The following is a 22,488-nucleotide window of genomic DNA, read 5'->3' on the forward strand; positions in this document are numbered from 1 at the left end:
CGGTGAGCCCCTGGGGCTCAGCAGCAAAGAGGATGGGTAGAAGATCAAAGCATTTAGTCTGTTTTGAAGTATCTGTCATCTGTCTCAGGCCCTTGATCCTGTGACTGGAAATGAGAGGCCCTGTAAGACACTCACTTTAAGAAAGGTTTGCAAAAAGGGAGGATTTGTTGTCCTGGAAGACTTTTTCATGCTTAAAAGTTGCTGTTCGAGGGAATAGGCAGGCTGTTGTGAGTAGAACAAGCCAACAGGGTGAGGTGGAAGCCATAATGCTATGTGTCTGTGCAAACTTACAGTAAAATCTGAATTAAAGTGTTGAGTGTTTCAGATGGGTTCTCTCCTAGTCAAAAAAGGGACAGAGTCCTCCAGAGCTACTGCTGAGCCTGGAGAGCAGGTCCCACCGCACGAGCGGCTGGCTTGTATACTTCAAAACAGTTAAGCTGGTTGATGCTATGAACAAACATGAAATTGAAATGTAGATAATGAAGCCCCCTAATTTTTTCTTTATCCTCTCACCATAAGTATTCTTTCTTCAATTTTCCATTATCTCACTATGTTACCTCTAACATTTAATCTTTTTATTATAGAGGAAACAGAAAACACACCAGAAAAAAACCTCCCCCTGCTCCTCCCTTTCAGAATCTCCTAGTAAACAAAACAGAGTTATCTGTGGCAATTAGAGCAATGGATGGTTAATTAGAGCAATGTGGCAAAATGCGATGGATTGTTAAGATGTTTACGTGACATCACCCTTTGCTTTCATTGGTTAGTTTTTCTAGTTGCTGCATTGTAAAATAAGCTGCTCAGCTTTGAAGATGAGAGAAGCAGATAAATTTATTGATAAAAGACAGAATGCTGCCATTCTAAAACTCTCCCCTTTGTTCCATGGTTCACGTGAGGAAATCAGTTGCCAGAAAAACAGTCAGGATCTGCAGATAACTCATTCATTTGATGGTGCTATTTTAAAGCACAGATCGTGTACGTGAATGTCACTGACATTACGCATTTTCCATGTTCTGATAGATCTTCCTTTGACGTATTCTTTCTTTTGCAGCTCCCATCTCTTCTCTTTGAATGAATTTTTCCAAAGCAATTGCATTGCACTAGTTTGGCTTTACAAAACATCCGAGTAATGCATTGCTAAAGACGTCAGGATGTTCCTGTTTGGACATATAGAAGAGTTGCTTCTGATTTATTATGAATTAACCACTAATTCTCATCATCTTTATTACTTGTCTTTTATGTCAATTCTTCCTTATAAAATCATAAAGTGAAATCTTGGACTCACTGAACTCAGAGTTTCATCTGAGGGGATTTGGATCTTGCTGAAGCCAGTTGAGATTTTCCACTCATGTGAGTGAAACCACTGTCAATATAGATGAGCTCAGGCTAAGGAGTTTCTTGAATCTTCTTTGCTATTCAAATCTAGGTTTCCACACAGTACGTGTGAGAAATCTAAGTACGAGAATAAATGCTAAAATGGCTTTTAAAATTTGTTTTGCCTTGCAAGAGATCCATTTCTTTATAAGCACACTGATGGTCATGTTCATTGTGTAGGGTACAGAACGTGAAGCTGTTTATTTTGAATTTAGGTTCCCCGAGAGCACCTGCCCATATTTCTGGCATCATCCTAATTGTTCAAGTACTTATTCAGCGACTTCACTCGTTTCAAAATGCTCTTGCCTAATTTCAGGAGGGAGATTCTCCACACATGGTTGAAAGATACCTAAGAGAGTTTTCACAGCTGCTGTCAGTGTTGCAGCCTCTGTTGGGTGAACTTCAGTTTGTCAGCGTGGTAGACCTCACAAGCATAAAGGTCACTTAGAAATAAAACAGATTAAGTAATAGGAAGCTTAACAGTCACTTCTGTTGAATATTCATTGACTGTATGCACTTAAAGCCATTAAACAATAGATTTCAGTGTTCTAGAAAGCGTAGGTAGCATGTGTTGAAATGGAGAAATACTTAAACTTTAATGTATCCTGGGTCTTTGACATTTTTGCTTCCTTCCACTGACTTTACTTTTTATCTTTGCTCCTATTCTTAAAGATGTGTAAGTGTACTGACAGCCAATTTCTTTTGCTCTTACCGTAGGTGGTTTACAAGCCCGACTACTGTAAATGCTTTTTATAGTGCATCTACCAACCAGATCAGTGAGTATCTGACTTCTGAACCTCCTTATAAAGTGCCTGGTTAGGAAATTTATGTATCAAGCTTCAAATAATATCCATACAGTTGATGTGTTTGTGACTGAAAATCAAAAGCTCAAACCTGGTAATTCAACTGTGAGCCATCTTAAGTGAAGGGATAGTTCTGGAAAACCAAGGGCTCCCACAAATTTGAATTACTGTTGCTTAATGAGTTACCTCATGTCAGATGAGTTGCAGTGACCACTTGAGTGGGTACTCTGTCCATTTCGAATGTTAGCTTAAATCACTTTCACTAAAGCTTAATGTTTCTGTCTTCTGTAGCAAAAATGTGTGTATGCACACCTCCATAAATTTACAGTAACTCTTTAAGTGCTAGCAACTCAATCCTCTAGTATTAATAAATATGTAGCAATAAATGTGGTCGGAGGAGGCTGTGATATAGACCAGAAAACCTAAGAAGTGGTGTCCAGTGGATTTGTTCAATACCTTCAAGGACAAGGAATGGTATCTGTAGTTAACTTCAAGTTCTTACCTGTATAGCTTAACGAAATTATCTTGTAGGTACAGTACAACCTGGTTTATGCTAATTTTAGTTAGTGATTGTTTTTGGAGAGCATAAATCCTTGTTTGGAAGCATATGAGGTAAAAAAGCTGAGCTTTTCAAAGATTTGTGTGGATTTGGATGTTCATTCCTATTTGCTTTAATGGGACTTTGCATAGAAATTTCTCACTGGATTTGAAAGTCTATACCAGTATTTCTGTCTACAACAGTGTTACCTTTCCCCTGACATTTCTCTTTGCTCTTATTAGCTTTGCAAGTTAAATCAGCCCTTGTGTTCTCTGTGTCAGGGTCTGGAAGGCGGCTGCCATAACCTCTGTGGTCTTGGTCCCCAAGGACAGGCATGTCAAAAATTGCTGAGTGGCTCCTCCTTTTTCTCCTGAATCTCTTTTGGTCACAGAAAGAAGTAGTTTTTGAAAGGCACAAAATGAATGTATCACACTGAAGAGATTTCAGCAGAGGACTGGCAATCTGGGTCTGCTGGTATCTGCTCCTACTGACTTCTGTAAACAATTTTTGCCTTGAAACCACTCAAATTATTTTCTATTTAAGTGAGCTCATTTGTAAAGTGTGTGTGAAAATTAGTTGTACACCTAGACCACTTTACCTTAATTAGAGGGCTGCCGTCATTAAGCAGCCACGTTTTTGTTGATCATCTGAGACAGATTTCCCTGACTTGACGACAACTCTGAGGTATCTGTGAAGCATGACAGCAGCTGTTCCTGTTGAACTAAGCACCAGCCATCGTTGCTGCTTCAGACGTATCGTGTGAATGGAGAGGAAGCCTAGTCAGAGAGAAATGAGAATTATCACTGTTATGTCTTTAGCATTGGGTCCTTTCAAGTTTCAGCTGCGTTCAGCTCTCTGCTTCTCTGCCATGGCACATTAGAGAAAGCTGTAACAAGAGGCTGGAGTCACTGAAGATGAATTTCACACTCGCTATGTCTAACGGTATCACGAAGCAGAGAGCTGTCAAATGTAACCAATCAGTCATGGGTGTAGAGGCAATTGTATTTTCTATCATAACTGCTGACCTTCTGGTACTGCTAGCGTCTGACCTTGAAGTTTGGATAGTGCTGCTCACTGTCCTTTTAGGACTGTTCCTAAGAGGAAAAGGATTTAGGTGCTTCTTTCTGAACAAAACCCTCCCTTACCTGAGACAGAGGTATAAAGTTATCATGCCCGAAAAACGGTGCACAATAGGAAGGAAGATGCAAAGAAAAGCACAGTACAAACAGTCTTGCACTGCTGACTGATGTGATTTGCAGTGGAAGAGGCCCCATGAGATGAGGAAGGAACATGATCAGGTCTCGCATTGCTAATGAATATTTGACACATCTCTGTTGAGTTTCCATTAATGCTACTGGGAAAGAACTGCACTGTGGGAGACTGAAGCTTGTAAGCGTATACATAGCCATATTGTGTGTTGTATCTGCTGGATGAATCTCACACCCAGCAGTTATTACCTTACTGCTTCACAGCCATGTTTTCAGTAGTAATCCATACAAAGTTCTGTAGGGGCTGGTGATATGCTACAAAAACTGCGGCCTTTTTAACAACAGGAAAAAAAAAGTTCTACAAATGAGTCATTCGAGAATAAGAAATAAGCATGAACTCTAGCCAGGTAAATGTAAAGTTATGATATAGCAAGCCCACAAAGATTTTGAGGACCAACTTTCTAGAAGCGTAAGAACTAATACTAAAACCTTTTTTCAAATATGCTGAAAGAGGAGAGTCTCTAAGGCATAAAAATAAGATAATCCTTTGCATTGGAAGAGTTTGAGAAGTTCTTATCCTGGAGATTTTTCCTATGGGAAGTAAATCCCATGAAGTGTTTCAAATTTAGTGTCAATAGAAGGTGCTTTAGAAGAAAACTATAAAATGAATCATGGCAAATATAAGGACCAGATAGAACCACAGAACAGTTTCTGTTGGAAGAGACCTTCCAGATCATAGAGTCCAACATTTGTCCTAGCTCTATCAACACCACTAAACCATGTCCCCAAGTACAACATCTACCCGATAACATTCTCCCAGGTATTTCAAAGGAACTTAGACAAGAAATTGCCAAATGACGAACTTTGGTGCATAGCTTATCACTTACAGTGGTATTAGCACAGGAAGAATAGGTGTGGCAAGTGTCAAATCCTTTTTTTCAAAAGAGAATCTAGAGAGACCTGCATAAAAAGTCATTCTAGTTCCTACATGAGGGAAACTGGCTGTGACTAGAATAGGAACGAATAAGAAAGAATGAATAAGCATATGATATAATGAGGAAGAATCAACATGACTTGGGTTTTACATTTTCTTTTAGAAAAAAATCATGTTTTCTTGGTCTATTAGAGTGTTTTGAAATTCAGAAAGCAAGTATGCTTGACGTACTATGTTTATTTCCATAGAACACTTTTGATGAGGTTCTTTCCCAGTGCTATTAACTGGAAGTTGTCATGGGACAAGAAAGAAGGTACTTTCATAAATTAATGACTGATTAGAGATAAGAAAATGAGGTAGGAACAAACTACTTGTTTTCAAAATAGTTGGAGGGGTGTGTTATGAGGATCTGTGCTGGTCACTGTATTAGCAGATGATCTCAAAAAGAGGGCATACTGTTCTGAATAAAAGAACAGACATATATAAACTCTGGAGGACAGGTGCCTCTGCTACTGATTGCTGGGAGGTAGAAAGATATACCAGTAGAAGAACCACCTTACAGATAGGTGCCTGCCGCTCTTTCCCTACACATCTACTACTGATCACTGCTGGAAATAAGAGAATGAGCCAGACAGGCTCTTCATGTGCTTGAGTGCCCCTGCTCTTCAGTGAGCCAACTGGATTTTAGTGTGTTCAAGACCCATCTATTTTTGCTCTTGGTAAATGAGTTTACTAAGAAGGAGAATTTGAGAAATGAAAATTTTAAAATGCGTAATAGAAATTGTTTCCGGAAAGCAGCTTCTATGTTAACTGGAAAACGCTTGGTTCCAAAGTTGATTCTAAGAATTAAGGCCGTTACGTTTGGAAATGGAAGTGTACTGTGTGATGTTATCATCATAACCACAGCAACACCAAACTTGGTTAGTCACTGAAGGCTTCATGAGAGAGTTTAGAAAAAAAGCAATACCAGTGCCTTGAACCATGGATTCTGAAAAGGAGCTATCATCAGGTACCTGCAGAAGTGGAGGAGAATGTGGAGGTCCTGAGCACTTCTGAACTTTAGGAAGATGCTTTTGCTTTCTGTGCTCAGAGCACAGGGAGGTCTCTGACACACTCCTGATGGAAGGTTTACAGATTCTTCTGTCTCTGTAGTCTGTATCACTGACATAAGCATTAAACAAGAAATCACTGCCGTCTCCATACCAGTCCATGCAATCTTCCTACACAGGCAAGCTGTTAGTCTTTGTGACTTGACTACTCAATTACTTGCAAGAAAAGTTCTTTCTTTACTAAAAGTGAAAATTAATAGAGAGTAGAAACTTGATGATTTAGAAAATTACTAGATTTGGAAGAATAGAATAAAACTTGCATATGCAGTAGACTGTAACAAATTTTGCTGCACTTTAGTGCAAACATCCTTACATTTGCTATTGCTTCATTTAATTTTCATTACTAAACTATCGATAACTAGAATGGCCAATATCTGTTAATATCTCCAAAGGAGAAATGAGTAGATGTATTAAGGTAAGATGTACTGTAAAGAGCAGAGTTTAAAAATATGGTGCATATAATTTACCTTACTGTTATACAAGTTCACTCCTGATGTTCTCTTTACATGAGTTCTGTTTACTTATTTCCTCTTTTTCCATAATTCACAGTGTCTTAGATTAACAACCATGCTGTTTATAATGGTTGTTAATAATTTTCCAATCCTAGTTTGGAAAACTTTTCAATTTTGTTTGCAGTTGCTCATCAATTTCACAATTATAGGTACTTAACAAGGACAGCAGGTACATCTCGTTACCTTTAAATTCTAAAAAGGTATCTAAGTACACTTCATGTAATCTAAGCAGCATGAATGCTATCTTTTTAATTGTCATCAGTGGAACACTAAACACTTTCTGAAAGACTGTGTTATTTTAATGAGCTCTAGAGCAGCCAACAGATATGTGCTGAAAAGAGATACAAGTGATGATCGAAGTATGCTAGCATACTTCTTTTGAAGAAAAGGTTTTATTTCATTACAGCACTAAAATATTGGCCCTTGAATGTGTTAAGGATAGAAGGGAACCACTCATTAGACATTTGATGTATTTAATTTTCTTTCCGAGTGTAAATATGTATGCCTCTAGAATATATCAAAATAAGTAATGTTTGTGGGTTGTGAACAGTAATGAAAGGGAGATTTACAGTGAACTGAGGCAAACATAAGCAATACACTCATGAGGTAAGTGTGAATAGATGTATTGGATAATTAACTACTGCTGATTTTATCTCTGTAAGTTTATCCCCATGATCCTTCTAAGTCATTTGTGCTTATATTGCAGTTCTCTAGTGAAAGTCAAGAGGCCTCTTCAGAGAGCGGCTTCATTACATGCTACAGGAAGAAGATACAATCTAAAACAGAATTTTAAAATTACATTCAAATTAGCATCCATAGACAAAACCACAGATGAGTGCTCATATGAACCAATAAGTATCATCTTTATAGAAAGCTGCATGCAGATACTGATGCTGGCAGGTTGCTGATACTGTGAGTTGCAAGGCAGAGCTCTTGTCTTGCCAGGAGCCAGGGAAGTGCCAGAAAACAGCACACGGTGCTGTGGCTGGGGGAGGACAAGGGGACTGCACATAAAAAGCACTTTCTCTTCCCTTAAGAACTAGACTAATTGAAAGGTTATTGATGAAGTAGTTTCAAGGGTGCCATTAGTTTCCAGGAGGTTAATGAACATAACAGATACAGGCTGAACACTTTCTGAGCCCTGTTATTAAGTAAGCTTTAAGTGTTCTTAAGTGAGCTCTCATTTTCAATTTTCCCTATTTACTGATGGCCAGTATTCTTTTTTATTTAATTATGGTCACAAGTGAGAGGATGCATGATCCTTACATTCATTCTTTATATCTTCTTCCTAAAATTCTTATCTATAAATGGATAAAATAGCAGAAATTTTTCTTTGTTCTTTTTTTTTTTTTTTTTTTTTTTTTTTTTTTTTTCTGGGGAGTTTAGTGAGTTTTTTCCTTTAGGAAATAAAGATTGACGTTTATTGTAAAAACAGGTGTTTTCACAGGTTTCCTAATCCCTTAGCACACAGCATTCCTTGGCCCCCCACAAACCACAAACCCCTCTACACATTGCCCCCTGAGGTTGCGAAATGCTGGGTTCGCTCTTTTACGTAAGCAGTAAAGAGCCTCTTAGGTGAAGCAGAGACTGAGCCAAGAATTGAACAAGAGGCTGCTGAGTCCTCTGCTTTAAGACCATCACTTCTCTGTCTGTTAATGAATTTATTCACTACTCCTCAAAGTTAAGCTTTGTGTTCATGCATAGCATGGAACAGTTACTATGCTTTACAAAATTTATGTTTTCTATCCTTACACAATTTATGTTTTCTGTCCTCTTTGTCTACAATGTAAACCTTGAAATTACGTGAAGGATTCAGGTCCATGTTACGACAGAGTTTGACCCTAATCTCCTACGTATAGGTGCTCAAAGCTGTCTGGGGTGCTCTACCACATCCAGTGTTTCCTCATGTCTGGTGTATGTAAGGGATAACTTGCAGGAGACCCTTGCTGATCGAGACTGGCAGCTAGAGCCCAGACAGGACATGCAAAATCGTCTCAAAAGGCACTGGGAAGAGATTCAGTTGTCCAAAGAGAAGCCTGTGGAACCATTTTAAACAAATGTATCCTGCCCTTCGTGCTGTTTTTAGATAATTAACCAACACCCTAGTTGTCTCCATGTTTAATTCTGTATGTGAATTCATTATCCTGTGTTTACTGACTAGCAATTAGTCTTCTGCTTATATCTTATCTCTTTAAAACTCTCTATCTGAATTCATTCAGTGACACTCAAAACCAAGTTACAGCATTTAAACACATCTGAGAATTGCCAGTACAACAATCAGCAGAGTAATGGATTCACTAGCCTGTCAGAAGTTGCTTTAAACAAACCAACTAATTATGGGAAATTGTAAATGTAAACTTAGAACAAGGCTTTACTAGATCTTGTCTTGCTCAGTTAAAAATATCATGCGGTATAACTGAATAATGTAATTGAACTATAGAATTTGAATTCATATTTAAATTTGAACTCTAAATTTCCTCAAGATTTGGTGAGCCGTATCATGTGGGTTTAGTTTACTTCATCCATTATTAGTCTGCATCGTTTCAGCAAACTATCAGATGAAATGTGATTGCTTGTGTCTCAGTGAAGTAACAATATTACACTGTCTCAGGTGTTCATCTGCAAAAGGTGTATAATAATACCATGAAAGTATTAGCTGGTAAATGCATTTATTAATGGCAGTGAAGACCCTGTAAAATTGGAGAAAAAAAAAGGTTTCAAATTTGAAATATATTCTAACAAGCTTTATAGCACCTTGCTGCAGAGAGAGGCTGAAAATGATATAATGGATAAAATTAAGCTAGAAACTTCAATTAAGTTAAAAGTAGTCATGTGCAGGTAAAGAGTGCTGTCGGAGCTTCAAGATCTGTGTAAATTCAGAGTGAAATATTTGAAGTAAGCCAGATGTACCGCACTGCTTGAAATGCCCCTTCATTCCAGAGCAGTAAGGTGAGTAAGAGGAAAGTTCAGCAAAGAGTTACTGTCCAAGGGTCCAGACACAGGGGTTAGGAAAGCCAAAGCCTACCTGGAGATAAATCTGGCGAGGGACGTGAAGGGCAACAACAAGAAACTTTTCTGCAAGTGTAGCAGCAGCAGCAGCAAGTCTAGGGAAAATATGGTCCCGATGCTGAATGGGGACAGGGGACCTGGTGACAAATGACATGGAAAAGGCTGAGGTACTCAATGCCTTCATTGCCTCAGTCTTTACTGGTAAGACTGGCTTTCAGGAATCCCAGGCCCTTGAGGGCAGAGGGGAAGTCTGGAGTGAGAAGACTTACCATCAGTGGAGAATGTTAAGGAATATTTAAAGAGACTGGGCAGATACAAATCCCTGGTCTCTGACAGGGTGCACCTACGAGTGCTGAAGGAGCTGGCTGATGTCGTTGTGAGGCAGCTAGTGATAAGAGAGAGGCTTTCAGCCTGTATCACTCTTCTGGGGCTGTGTAGAGGGAGAAAACATGAAAAGATGCGCTACAGGCTAAATTTATAGTGAAGTACTAGCTTGAAGTACCTTCCTAGTGCCTGTATCCATTCCTTAACATCTGAAATTCTCTGAAATCTGACTGACTTACTCCTCCAGATCAGTCCTTTGCTGGCTTGAACTCCAGTGGCATATAAATAATCCCATTAGTATTTATTGCTTCTACAGCCTACTATGAGCTCTCTGAGTTTTGTCATTAATTCTTTCAGGTACGATATGCCAAGCAAGCAAGAAACAGACTTCACAAGGGAATTGCCTAAATTGAGGGATTCAAAACAGCACAAAATAAGAAACTGTCAAGTGATCTATCTCCTGTTATAATTTCAAGGAGATTCTGGGTCTAGGACATTGTTATCCTTGTTCCCTCCAAGAATGATCTGGTTGATGTTTGCCTGAGGGAGACATTGCATACAGAGGGATGCCCTGTGTTGCCAACTCCGAATCTGTTCCTTGTAGTGTTGCAATAGCAGAAAAGCATCCTCCCTCGTCTAGTGCTATTTATCTCTGGAGAACAGGACATCTTTGCTTTGCTAGCTGCCCAAAAATCACTTTGAAATCTAGATAATTTTTGTTCATTAAAAAAAAAAAATCCTATTGCAGGTAATACCTTTCAGTTCCCTGAGTTTTTCTTAAATGTGTATTACATTCTAGTGGCTTCTGACTCTGCTTTGACCTGAAAACACTTCCTAAGCTTCCTCTAGTGCAATCAAACTACAAAGGTGTTTCACACAGCTGCCCAGAAGCAGAAACCACTCCTTCAACAAGCTTTATGCTCAGGCATGTCTTACCTAAAATGCATCCTGACTTTAAGTAAAATAATTATCAACCTGTTGTAAGGATTCAGGACTGGAGCTTCTTCCCATTCATTCACATGTCTTGCTCAGTGAAAACTTTATCTCATGGCTTAACATCTGACTATTTCAGCAACGTCCTATGAAGCCACCATTAGATTGTATTTCTTAGATGGATGAGCCTGAGTGAAGTTTGCACATAGTTTACTGTAAATAATGTACATTACCTCTACCTGACACACAGACAAGTGCAAATTCACTACACAAGTCTATACCTGGACAAAATAATTGCAGCTCCTTACAAGATCTTGATAGCCTCTTGGTGTGGTGACAGGCGCAGAGGATTTTGTGATTCCTTAAACATAATTTGTGGGGTGACTGTGCTGCCTTGGCTGGTACCACCTTCAGTATGGGCTCGTTTGTTCATTTTGGCCACAGTTCATCTCATCTGCTGTTGTGGGGAGAAGATCATTCAGGGTTAACAGACCCTAATAATTCCTTCATAAATGGTCTCTTGGTCATGTCCAAAAACCTTTCCTGAGTTTCAATATTTGGAAGGAAACAGTGAATGTAGTTCAGACTGGATTTCCAGCTCTTAACACCAGGTCTTAACTTGCTGTACTAACAAGAGACTTTCATCAGGTTGCGTGAGTGTACCATTGCTGTGAGATGTTTAAAAACATAGGTAGTAAATACTCTTCTGTGTGTGCTGGGAGGCAAAGCGAGATAGATCAGGAAAACTTTGTCCTTGACATTGGTACAATTGTGTTTTGTAGCCCTGGTAAAGCAAATGATAACATGCTTGAAACAACAAAATAGCACCTGGAGAAGTAAGAGAAAAAAAACACTCAGAAAATAAATTTTAAAACCACACTTTTTATAAGCGAATTGCAAATAGGTAGTCAAAGCAGCCAGTGAGGAGCAGCAGAAAAAAAGCAGATGGGGAGACCATGAAGACATGCCACATCATTTGACATGAATTACACTCAGCATATTGTCTTTAAGGACTTTGTAAGAAAAGGACAAAAATCTTGCCTGACAATTTGTCTCAGATATAAAGAAATCCATGTTGTATCTATCAACAGAAAACTGAATAGAGTTAGAATCAAGTGAATGTGTTGTGGGTTTTTTTGATCTGAGTGGCCAGGTGGTTTCTTGAAGAGAAGGTTCCTGGGAAGCAAGTGAATCACTTGAGGAAACTGGTTCTTCCTCAACAAGGTGGGGTAACCTTCAAAGTAGGTGCATGCCCATGCTTTATAGATGGGAATTCCTGACATGAGACAGTGAATTCCACATGTGGGCCTGGAAGGATGACAATTTTCACCAGCATATAAAAACTTTGACCAAAGGTGTCTGTTTTATTTACCAGTTGTTTGGGCTGTTAAACTGTTACCATGTTCAGCTCCACTGTCCTTAGAATTGTGGCACTGAAGTGTCATCCAGGAATTAGAAATAGACCTGTGACTTTGAATTTGAGGAACAATTTTAGTTCCTATGTGAAACATCAGTAGATCATCACTCACAGTGTGTTGCCATTGACAGGTTTTGGTGACTAGTCTACCAGAAGCAGCCAGGTAATACCTGTAGTTAGACTGACTACAGCCTTGATAGTCTACAGCTCTCCTTTGCTGAAGTGCCTAAGTATGTTCATTTACCTCTGATTTTCATAGAATATATAGAATTAGGCTTACATTTTATCACTTTCATACATCTCTTGCTGTACTGAAGACTCACTAAGCTAACGCTTTCTGAATTCTTGTTGCATTTTACCTATAATATTGTCTTAGATCTGTCAACCCATCTAAGGGCAAGCCAATAGTTTTCTTCACGGGAAACACTAGGTGTTTTTTCTCAGGATCACGCACACAGACATGCATGTAGCCATGGAAGAAATAAAGTTCTTGCAGTGCAGCATCTTGTTGCCATTGTGGTCCTGAGGGAGGGAGGATCTCTGCTTCTTCTCAAAGATCCTTTCTGCTGCATGATGAAACTACAACCTGAGGGAAAGCTCCTCTAGCAAAACCTGCTGAAAGTAAACAAAAAGGTCATAAAATCCAAACCGTTGAGCCCCGTGGCTATTATTCAGCTGTGTTCAACTAGGGACCTAACTATTGTTGGTTTTGCTAATGCAGGATTCCCAGCAGGAGAGCTGCAGAAGCCTTTCTTTTGGGGAACAGAATATCCTAGGTAAGTACTGCACCAGGGAACCTCATACACCTGGAAATTAGGAATAACAGGGAAAGGTGTTGGAAATACATATGGACAAAGAAGAGGGCATGGAGAAGAAAACTACGCTGCTGATGACCAACAGGTAGTGCACAGGAATATAGTTGTTGTCCTTTTGCAGGGAAAGCTTGGCCCTTGGATTGCGTGTTCTTCCCTGCTTTTAATATTGGAAAAAAGGCCTTTGAAAACTGCTGCTTTGCGCAATAACCTTTCTCACCCTTGGGAGCTCTATGTGTTGCAGTTCTCTTAACCTGATCGCTGATTTCTCACGGGACTTGCTAATTAAGTGCACCTGAGTGGAAGTGTTTCCATGGCAGGTATTAGAACGAATTGTAAGTCAGGTAACTAACACTTCCTGAAGAGACGTGAATACCCTGAGATGCCATTTGTTATCAGTTTATTGTTCACTTTCTGCTAATATCTAAGATTAACAGTGGGCCTTCGCCTGTGCCTGTTGAGGTGCATGAGGATATCTCCATGTGCATAAGTAATTGCCTGAGCAGGCCCATGTGCTACTGTAGCTGAGGTAGAGTAATTATAGGTCACATATATTTAATTTTGAAAAATCACTGCTTTTGTACAGTTCAATAGCTTTCTATTTTAGGGCAGGATAAGACTGTGAAAAGTTTCTGACCGTGATTTCTGAAAGTTATTTTGTAGTTACATAAAGCCAGTTACTGCTGAAACATATCCTTAATAAATCTTTGTTAAAAAAATCAAACTTTTCAAACATTTTGGGTTTGCCATCTTCCAATCTGGATATGTCCTTGTAAACAGGAAATTTGGCAGTATATGTAGAGAGACACATTCAATTTAGGAACAAATGAATTTGCATTCAAAGAGAATTCTTATGAGCCAGGTGACTTTCTAAGTGGTAATTGGGGATAGAAGAAAGTCCTTTCTTGTTAAGGTGAACTTATTTTCTGCTGTGGTTACTGCAGACCTGTTTCCAGCTTTGCTTTCTGAAGAGATTCCTCTGTACCCTGACCTTCTGCCATAGCGATAAAATTGTGGTTCTTTCAAAGAATTATACTTTGCTCATTTCTCTTCTTTAAAGGTTACCTTAGCTTAAATTGGTTTTGCTTGAGTATGTATCAAAATGAAATTTAGTAAACAAATGTAGCTGGTTTATATCAGACAACAGATTGCTTTTGTCCTTGAAATAGTCTGGATCTGTTTTCTGTCTGCTTAAAAGTAACAGTAAGTCGCACTGGAAGAGAAAAATCATCAAAAAGTCATCAGCACCTGCTGGAAAACTGCTTTAGCAAATATTTAACATTTAGTGGTGTTTTAGAGACCAGTTCCAGGATGACCACTATAAAACAGTTGCATCTATTTGCATAAAGGGAAACTAAATTATCACTTTATATCTCAGTAGGTGAAATAAAATACATTCAGATGCCATCATTCATGTTGTGAGTCTTCAGTGCCAGACATATCAACATAGAGACTTCAAACTACCCAAGTTGGTAGCTTGCTTACAGTCCTCTGAGCCTCCCCAGTCCCAGAAAGTTCCCCTTTAATACGGTACCTGTTAGGCTGCACCTAATCCGCTCTATCTCAGTCCAGCTGTGCCCCGATAGTGAACAGTATGAAACAGAGCTGGGAGCATATCTGGCAAAAATGTTGATAAGCAAGACAAAATGTTGAAGAGGGTTCACAGAAGCAAAGGCCAAAATTCACCCCAAACTTTATCCCATCTTTTGGAGCAGGGGAAAGCCCTATTGAATGCCTGGGCACCAGCCTGTTCTTTGTCCCTGCCACTCAGGGTGACCAAGCACCTTAGAGGAAAAATAAGAGGTATTTAGTAATAGGGCTTATTGGTTCTTCTTGAACTCTTTACATGTTTCATGCCATTCTTTTTATACTTCTCCAGCTGCAAAATATCCTGTATAACCACTTTACTTCAGACGTGGAAAACAAGTCTAATATAGTACATTTAGTATGGGTAATTATCACTGTGTGCTACACAAGATTGCAAATTTGTCACACAAAAGGATGACATTTCCATTGCTGAAATGTATAATTTTAACCAGCATTTTTTAGTGAAGGTTTGCAATAGTACTTGGTGGGGGGGACAGTAGGGGAGATTTTATCACATGCAAATTACCTTTCAGGAAAGAAAAAACCAACAAAATGAAGAATTGTCATGGAAGCAGGGGGAATTAAATGATATAATACTTTTTGGGCATGACTGAGATGAGCAATTAGTGTGCTATGGATCATTAGGTCCAGTAATAACATGTTACTTTAAAACCCTCTGCCTTTCTCCTATTTCAATACATGTGTAAGAAATACCATAAACTACTGTGAAGTATGGCATCTCAATAACTGAAATAATTAAAATCACAAAGAACAACCTAATGAATGAAAGATGCATTTAGTAGATCACTTTCCCCCATGTTATCCACTGCATTTGATATAAAAACGGGCCCTGAACCTTTCCCTCTTTCATCCCTGTTTCTCCCAGATACGTGTTTATTTGTATATAACGAGGGAAATATAATTAATTGTCAATCAGGAATATAAAATATTTCTTTCTATTATGTTTCTCCAGTGCATTAGATGTGACTGTAGATCATGTCCTATTCTTGGGCAGGTGCAAGGAAATTGTATGACCTCTTTTTTAAAAACTAAAGGGGAATCTGCTTAATGCTTTAAAAACTAGAGTCAGTCATTTGCAAGTCTGTTTGTTGCATGTCAGTGAAGAATGATTGGAGCTGGCATTTCAGAAGCCCATTGCAGCCTTTGATCTATTCTTTTTTCATGACGACACTAAGAGAATAATTTCATCTATTACTTTGTCCTTTTCTCAGAACAGACACAAGGCAGTCAGCTGAAGGAGACATTTTGGAGCTCATATGATGCTAATAAGGGATTTGGTTAGAAGAGTGAACCATCACAATGCTTTTTAAAGTTTTATATTAAACGTTGCTTTTAAGTCAAAGTTGTGCAGGTGTGGTTTTTAGACCCATTCCCCCCAGTTTAAATAAATAATGATCTTTCCTGAGGTCTTCTGTCCTTTAATGTTCATGAATGGGGAGACTTTCTGAGGAAACTGCTTCTTTGTGTTACAGGTCATTAAGCTATGGTGCCATAGGAGTAATTGTTGGCCACGAGTTTACTCATGGATTTGACAGCAATGGTAAGTGTCTGTATGTATGTTGATAACGTTTTTTTTAACAGAGTTGACGTATTAGAAAGCAGCTTTGTATATGCTTTAGCTTTTTTATTGGCTTTGTTTTGTTTTTTAATAATGCTGAGTGTGAAAAAAATTATAAAATTTTATTTTTTAATTTATTTACGTGCAGTCTTGCTTGTCTGAGCCAGATTTTGTTTAGTAAGGAATGCCACAAGTCTGATGCTTTTTTGTTTATTTTGAATGGAAACTAAATCAGCAAGAGATTCAGAAAGTCCTGGCTAGGGGGAGTAGGAAGGGCAAAGATAAAATTTCTGATTGGTAACAACGATTTTCAAGAAAACTTTTCATTTCAATTTTGACTTTTTTCAAAAGACAATTAAGTACAAATATTATAATACAATACTGGAATAAAAGTGGAACAGAAAACATATTGCAAAATATTTAAATAAAAAAAAAAAAAAAAAAAAAGGAGAGAGAGAGAGTGAAAAAGAAGAAATGATCTGAAAATGTCAAACCAGCTGTTCTGAAAAACTGGGTGGAGTGGGGCATTACCACTATCCAACTTTGGCTATCTTAGAAAGTGCTTTTTAAAATTGGGCTCCGGCAGGGGGGGGCATTAGGGAGGAGAAACACAAACCTCCTCCTCCAGGGAGCAATACTGAGTGTTTGACTGACGTCCTGCTCTGACTCACTGTCCAGAGAAACCTCTTTCCACTGAAGATATACGGAGCCAAAAGAAAAGCAGGCTTCTATATCACTGCCTAATTAAAGTTAGGTTGCTTACGTTGTGTTACTTTGAATACCTTTTGAAAAATGAAATTAAAAACTTGTATCCTGTTGGCACTGCTCTGCAACTTTTGTGTCAGCAAACACTCCAGAATGAAGAAATGTTTCTTTACAAACTACCATCTGATTTGTAGGAAAGTATCTAATCTCCATCATGTCTCCAGCCAGTCAGAGAAGAGCCTGAGATTTGATTCCCTAAGCAGACAGCTACCTCTTGCCTAGGATTTTACCTTCCAAATACAGAAATAACCACATATATAGGGAATTTGTCATCTTGAACAAGATAACACACAGGGGAAAAAGAAATAAAGAAATAAAGAGATGAAAGAAAACATCATCAATACTTGGCATCGTGTCTAGTGGTTGCTCCCTACCTCTCTTTCCTGCAGTCGTAACGATGAATCCACCCACAATAAGGCTGCATCCACATGGGCAGCTAAACCTCTCAAAAAAAGTCCTAATGTGTCTTGTGTCTGACTGGCTGGAGACATGATGGAGGGTATCTACTCTCCTACAAATGAGATGGAGCAGGGACCTGAGGCTGAATCTTCCACAAGATATTGCTGTAACCATCAGCCTGGGGAAAGGGATGTATATATTCTCCTAGCTTCCATGGATAGGTTTCAAATGTTCTGGGTTTGCACTAAGACAAAAAATGGAAACTTCAGAAGTTTCCATGAAATGGATTTTTTTTTTTTTCCTCTGGTCAAGCGTATAATTAATTAATAATAAATTAGTTATCATCAAGTTTGCAGAATCAGAGACACATGGGGCTGAGGATGAAAAATGCTCATAATTATACTTACAAGAAAGCTCATATATCGCTTACACTATGTAATTATAAAATGTACTATAGAACTCATTAGTCATTACTATTTTTTTTCTGAAAATGGAAATTATGACAATAAATAAAATGCCAGCTTTTCACCACTGATTTGAGTGGGGCCAAGATTTTAGTCACTGATCTTATCCATTTTGTCACACAATTGCATGAGTATATCCACCTCTCATTTCTGTGCAGGTGATAGATTCCAAAACTGGAAAAGTATGGGGTTTTCTCCTGCAGAAAAAAAATTGTTTTCTTTCTTTGTTTTTTTAAGGTCGGAAATATGACAAAAATGGAAATTTAGACCCTTGGTGGACAGCTGACTCTGAAGAAAAGTTTAAAGAGAAAACAAAATGCATGATTAATCAATACAGCAATTACTACTGGAAGAGAGCTGGCTTACATGTATGTAAAACACCCATGATTGAAAGCAGTGATGCATTAGGAGTTCTGGGGTTTGTTTTTTTGGGGTTTTTTTTAAGTTGTCTTTTTATAAATCCTAACAAACTGGGATATTAGGCTACCAACTTCATTTCTCACAATGAATCATTTTTTGAAGTGAATAATTGTGATAAAAATTGTCTGTCAGATTTGATTAGTCCAGTCAAATACCACTATCCACACCCTGGTGACAGGGTTAAACCACTTCTCCCCATCACATCATTTTGGAATCAGAGGAAGAGGATGAAGCCACTCAGCAGGGCTGGTCTAATTACTGTGAGCATGTTAAATGTCTTCTGAAGATGAGGTGTGTAATGAAAACTGAGCAGTCACTCTTTTTTAAAAAGAAGAATATAATAGCATGTTTTATAGATTCCTTTAGCAATTCCACCTGTTATTTATTACAGCTATAAAATGGATGCATAAACCCTACATTATTTCAGATTCAGCTCTTGCTATTTCTTCCATGTGTGCATGCAGAGCCAATTTGTATCTCAAATGAAGGGAGTATGATAGCGGTAGCTCATAGAAAAGGACTGAGAAAGTGCAAGGGAATGGTTTCTGTTTCATTGTCTATCAGAGCTATGGGATTCACTGAAAATGTGCACATTGTGTAAGTGTCCAAAAAGAAGGACAAATAAGTTAAATTCCAGACCTTCAGAAATCAATAGCTAAAATTCCAGTAATGTTGTTTGGGACATGATTTTAATCTTAATTTTCAGGATAAAACACATACCCCACTCCCTACTCAATTTTACCACCTCTACTTACATGTTAGAATCAGAAATACAATTACGTCTTTGACTTTTAAGAATATAGAGGTCACATTGAATGCTTAGCAATAATTTTAACGCTTCCCCCAGGCTGTTTGTATTAATCTCAGAGATAACAAAGCCATGCTGTAGTCCAGTCTGAAGTCAAACAACTCAGATTTGAAGTACTTCAAGTAAGGTAATTTACAAATAAAAAAGCCTCAGGCTCATTCCTGAATATGTGCAGGACAAAAATTGTCAATACAAAAATGCCACTTAAAGGTGGTCATTAAAACCTTCCTCAAGGATGTGACTGAGCCCTTCCCATGTTCCTGCCATTGGCTTGGCCATCTCCTTTACCTTCTACAGTGTCTCTTGAGATCGGACGGATCTGGATTTCCTCTCCAGTGTGGCTGCTACATTAGATGTCTTTGGATAAGCTTACTAGAGAGATTCTGTTACCCACAGCCTTGTCATCCACAAGGCTTTTACCTCCTATTTCCGTGGGATAACCTAAAGCACTTTTTAGATGATAGAAGAAGAATCCTCGTATTTTCTGCCATATTTTATAGCTTCTGTATGAAGAGCTATGCATGCAAAGAGCTTTTTTTTTGCCTGTCATTTACATCAATATTCTGCAAGTTTTTTATCTCTGTATGAATATTTTTCATGGATCAAGAAACCTATTTACTCTTCTTCTTTCTCATCTGGTTTACAATAAAAATGTCTCCAGAAAAGAAGCATAATGAAAGAAAAAGCGGATATAGAAATAGCTTCAAAGTGCAGTAATCACATAAAGTCATCTGATCAAATAAAGGATTTATCGTGGTCCCTTAGCCCTGTCATGAACCAGCTGCACAGAGTACTCTTAGATACCTGATCCAGAGCTGCCTGAGATGAGTGGAAAGACTTCTTCCACTTATTAAAATGACCTATAACCCAAGTGCCACTGCTAGGTCACTCTCATCTTAAATCAGTCTACTTCACAAGCCCACTGCCAGAAAAATGTATGAGTAGGCAGGCCAGAAAAAAGTCAGCTGGTGTGTTTGCATGTTCCCTGGTGTCCCGGCACATGTTCTTCTAAAAGACTCTCTCCCATCTCCATCTCCAGCCTTCTGAGGGGCGGGAGGGCTGGCAGGAAAAGGGTGCACTTCCTTCTACTGCTCCCATTTGTCCTTTATTATACCCTTGGGTGTAACATTGGACCCAAGGTATCAAGCAAGATGCCTTGAGTCCAATCTGGGTGCTCATCTGCGCTGAGAAGTGGGGCCATGCACACGTGCCTAGGTCCTTTTACCTCTTGTCCCCCGTTTCCCCCTCTTTTACCGCCCTGAAGCTAAGGTGAGTCCTGATACCAACCCCCCCCTATATTCATCCCTGCAGCATCGAAGAGCCTATCATCAGCGGATCTGCAGACCAGCATTGACCTTCAGAGCTCTGCTCAAAACTGTGCTCAATTACCTTGCTTATTCGAGGCATAGTCGAGAGTAAAACTGCTTAATGACAAATACAGTTTGGTAACTAAGGTCTTAACCTTAGTAGGCTGGGTGATCAGAGATAATGCTGCACTTGCAGAAATGAGGATTTATTCATAATGATATTGCACTTGGTCATACCAGGAGACTGGCTTTTTCACAAAGTTTAGATAGCACTGCTTCTCGCAATATATTCTTGTTGCTCTTGCTCTTGCTCTTGGAATCAATAGTGGGAAAAAGCAATGTGAATCTCCTTTGCAGATATTTTTAGAGCACTGAATATACTATCAATTTCAATTCTGTCTCTGACAGTTATTTTTAATTATGCTGGTTTATGTTATGACATAAAAGTTATTTTAGCATCCCGGTAGTATATCAAGGGTTATGCAGAGAAACAAATATAACCTTTTAGATAAAAGTTGAAGAAAGGGGCTACTGGTTCTCACATGTAACCAGATAAAAACAATCTTCAGGGAAAATTATTGATGCTTAGATCAAAGATCAGGGACTGGATTCTTGAGTGCATTTTATCTGCTACATTTTGTGCTACAGAGATCTAGGACCAGAGCCAGGATAACTCATCAAGGAGAATTGTTTGCTGACAGTTTTCACATTGGAACTCAGTTTTCTTAACGAGAGATATGATGGTTGAAATTGGCTGAGGTCGCTCTTGCCTTGTTTTATTTTTCCCTCTCTTTCCTGAAGTTGATTAAGAAGGAAGTTCAGAAACGAGTCAAATGACAGAGGTTCTTTCATTCTGCCAGGTGAAAGGCAAGAGGACTTTGGCAGAAAATATTGCGGATAATGGAGGTTTGCGAGAGGCTTTCAGGGTAAGTAGATGAAAAGATCTGAAACATAGTATTATTTAAAAAAAAAAAAAAAAAAAAAAAAAAAACCAAAGAAAAACCTGTGGTTAGCCTCCATGTTGCTGAAAGACAATCTCTCTTTCTTATCAGGCATACAGGAGATGGATTACAGAAAAGAGGGGAGGAGAGGAAGAGCCTTTACTGCCAGGCCTTGAATTCACACACAACCAGCTTTTCTTTCTGAGTTATGCCCATGTGAGTAGTACAAATGTGTTTCAAGTCCCCATCTATTAACCTGCACAATATGCAGTGCAGAGATGAGAATGCTTTGTTTCAACAATCTACATCAGCCAAACCCAGACTTTTCAGGGTATAAGCAAAGCCTTCTTCTCCCAGGACTATTCTTTCTTTTCTCTTTTTCTCTTTGTCCTCATCTATCTATAGTGCCAGAACTGCTGAAATCATTCTTGGTTTTGCGTAGCATTGTCACAGCAGCTTTCTTTCCTCTTGCTGCTTCCCTCCACTACAAGGGTATTCTTGCACATATTGACTCCTTATCCTCTTTCCATTTTAGCTTCCCAGATTTCTGGTGCTTGCAATATGCAGCAGTTTCTGACTGCTTCCACCACAAACTCCTGTTGCAAACATACCACCAACATTCGTTACTGAGTACGTTCTTCTGGGAACTAAGCAGCAGTGAAGAAAATCTTAATTTATCTTTCCCCGTCCTTGTTTGCTATACACTAAATATGCTGTGAGTTTTTTAGAAAAACATGTAGAACAAGGGAGAGAATTAGAAATTATTTATTTGGTTAAAAGAGTTGAGACAAACTCCCTATATAAGAAGTAAAAGTTGGGCTATAAAACTTTGCCTACCAGTTGAAGGAATGAATCACCTAAAACTGAAGAAACAAGACCCAGTGCAACCAATCCCAGCTGAAAATCATTGCTCTGCCAAGAATTACTGTAGCAGTGTATGGGTCTATGGACATTCCTGTTTGACTACATTGATCAATGAAAAAAACTCCACTTTGGTCATTTATGCTGAGTTGAGTTTCACACTGTGTCAGTTTTTCTCCAAGAGAACTTTCAAGCCATGGGGAAGATCTGCAGGTCTTATAGGACTGCTGCAGGAATCATATGTCCAGTGAACCCTCTGAGGGGAGAAACATACACAGTGAGGGAAGGGTATGCCATGTACCCTTGAGCTCAGCCTGTTTCCACAGAGCTCAAGACACTCAACAGACTCATTAAAACTGCCAGGACTCTCTTCAGCCAGACAAA

General features: G+C 38.8%; 1 protein-coding gene across 1 annotated transcript in view; it reads left to right on the forward strand.

The window, feature by feature from the left end:
* Nucleotides 1-22,488, forward strand: part of PHEX (phosphate regulating endopeptidase X-linked) — a 105,513-nt gene that overhangs the window by 78,596 nt on the left and 4,429 nt on the right. The window contains exons 15-20 of the mRNA XM_086467578.1: nucleotides 2,092-2,150; nucleotides 12,883-12,937; nucleotides 16,054-16,121; nucleotides 18,005-18,135; nucleotides 21,163-21,228; nucleotides 21,355-21,459. Of these exons, the coding sequence (XP_086323704.1) occupies nucleotides 2,092-2,150; nucleotides 12,883-12,937; nucleotides 16,054-16,121; nucleotides 18,005-18,135; nucleotides 21,163-21,228; nucleotides 21,355-21,459 (484 nt within the window). The remainder of the gene's footprint in view (nucleotides 1-2,091; nucleotides 2,151-12,882; nucleotides 12,938-16,053; nucleotides 16,122-18,004; nucleotides 18,136-21,162; nucleotides 21,229-21,354; nucleotides 21,460-22,488) is intronic.

Source organism: Leptosomus discolor, chromosome 1, assembly GCF_034619465.1.
Source record: "Leptosomus discolor isolate bLepDis1 chromosome 1, bLepDis1.hap2, whole genome shotgun sequence".
NCBI lineage: Eukaryota > Metazoa > Chordata > Aves > Leptosomiformes > Leptosomidae > Leptosomus > Leptosomus discolor.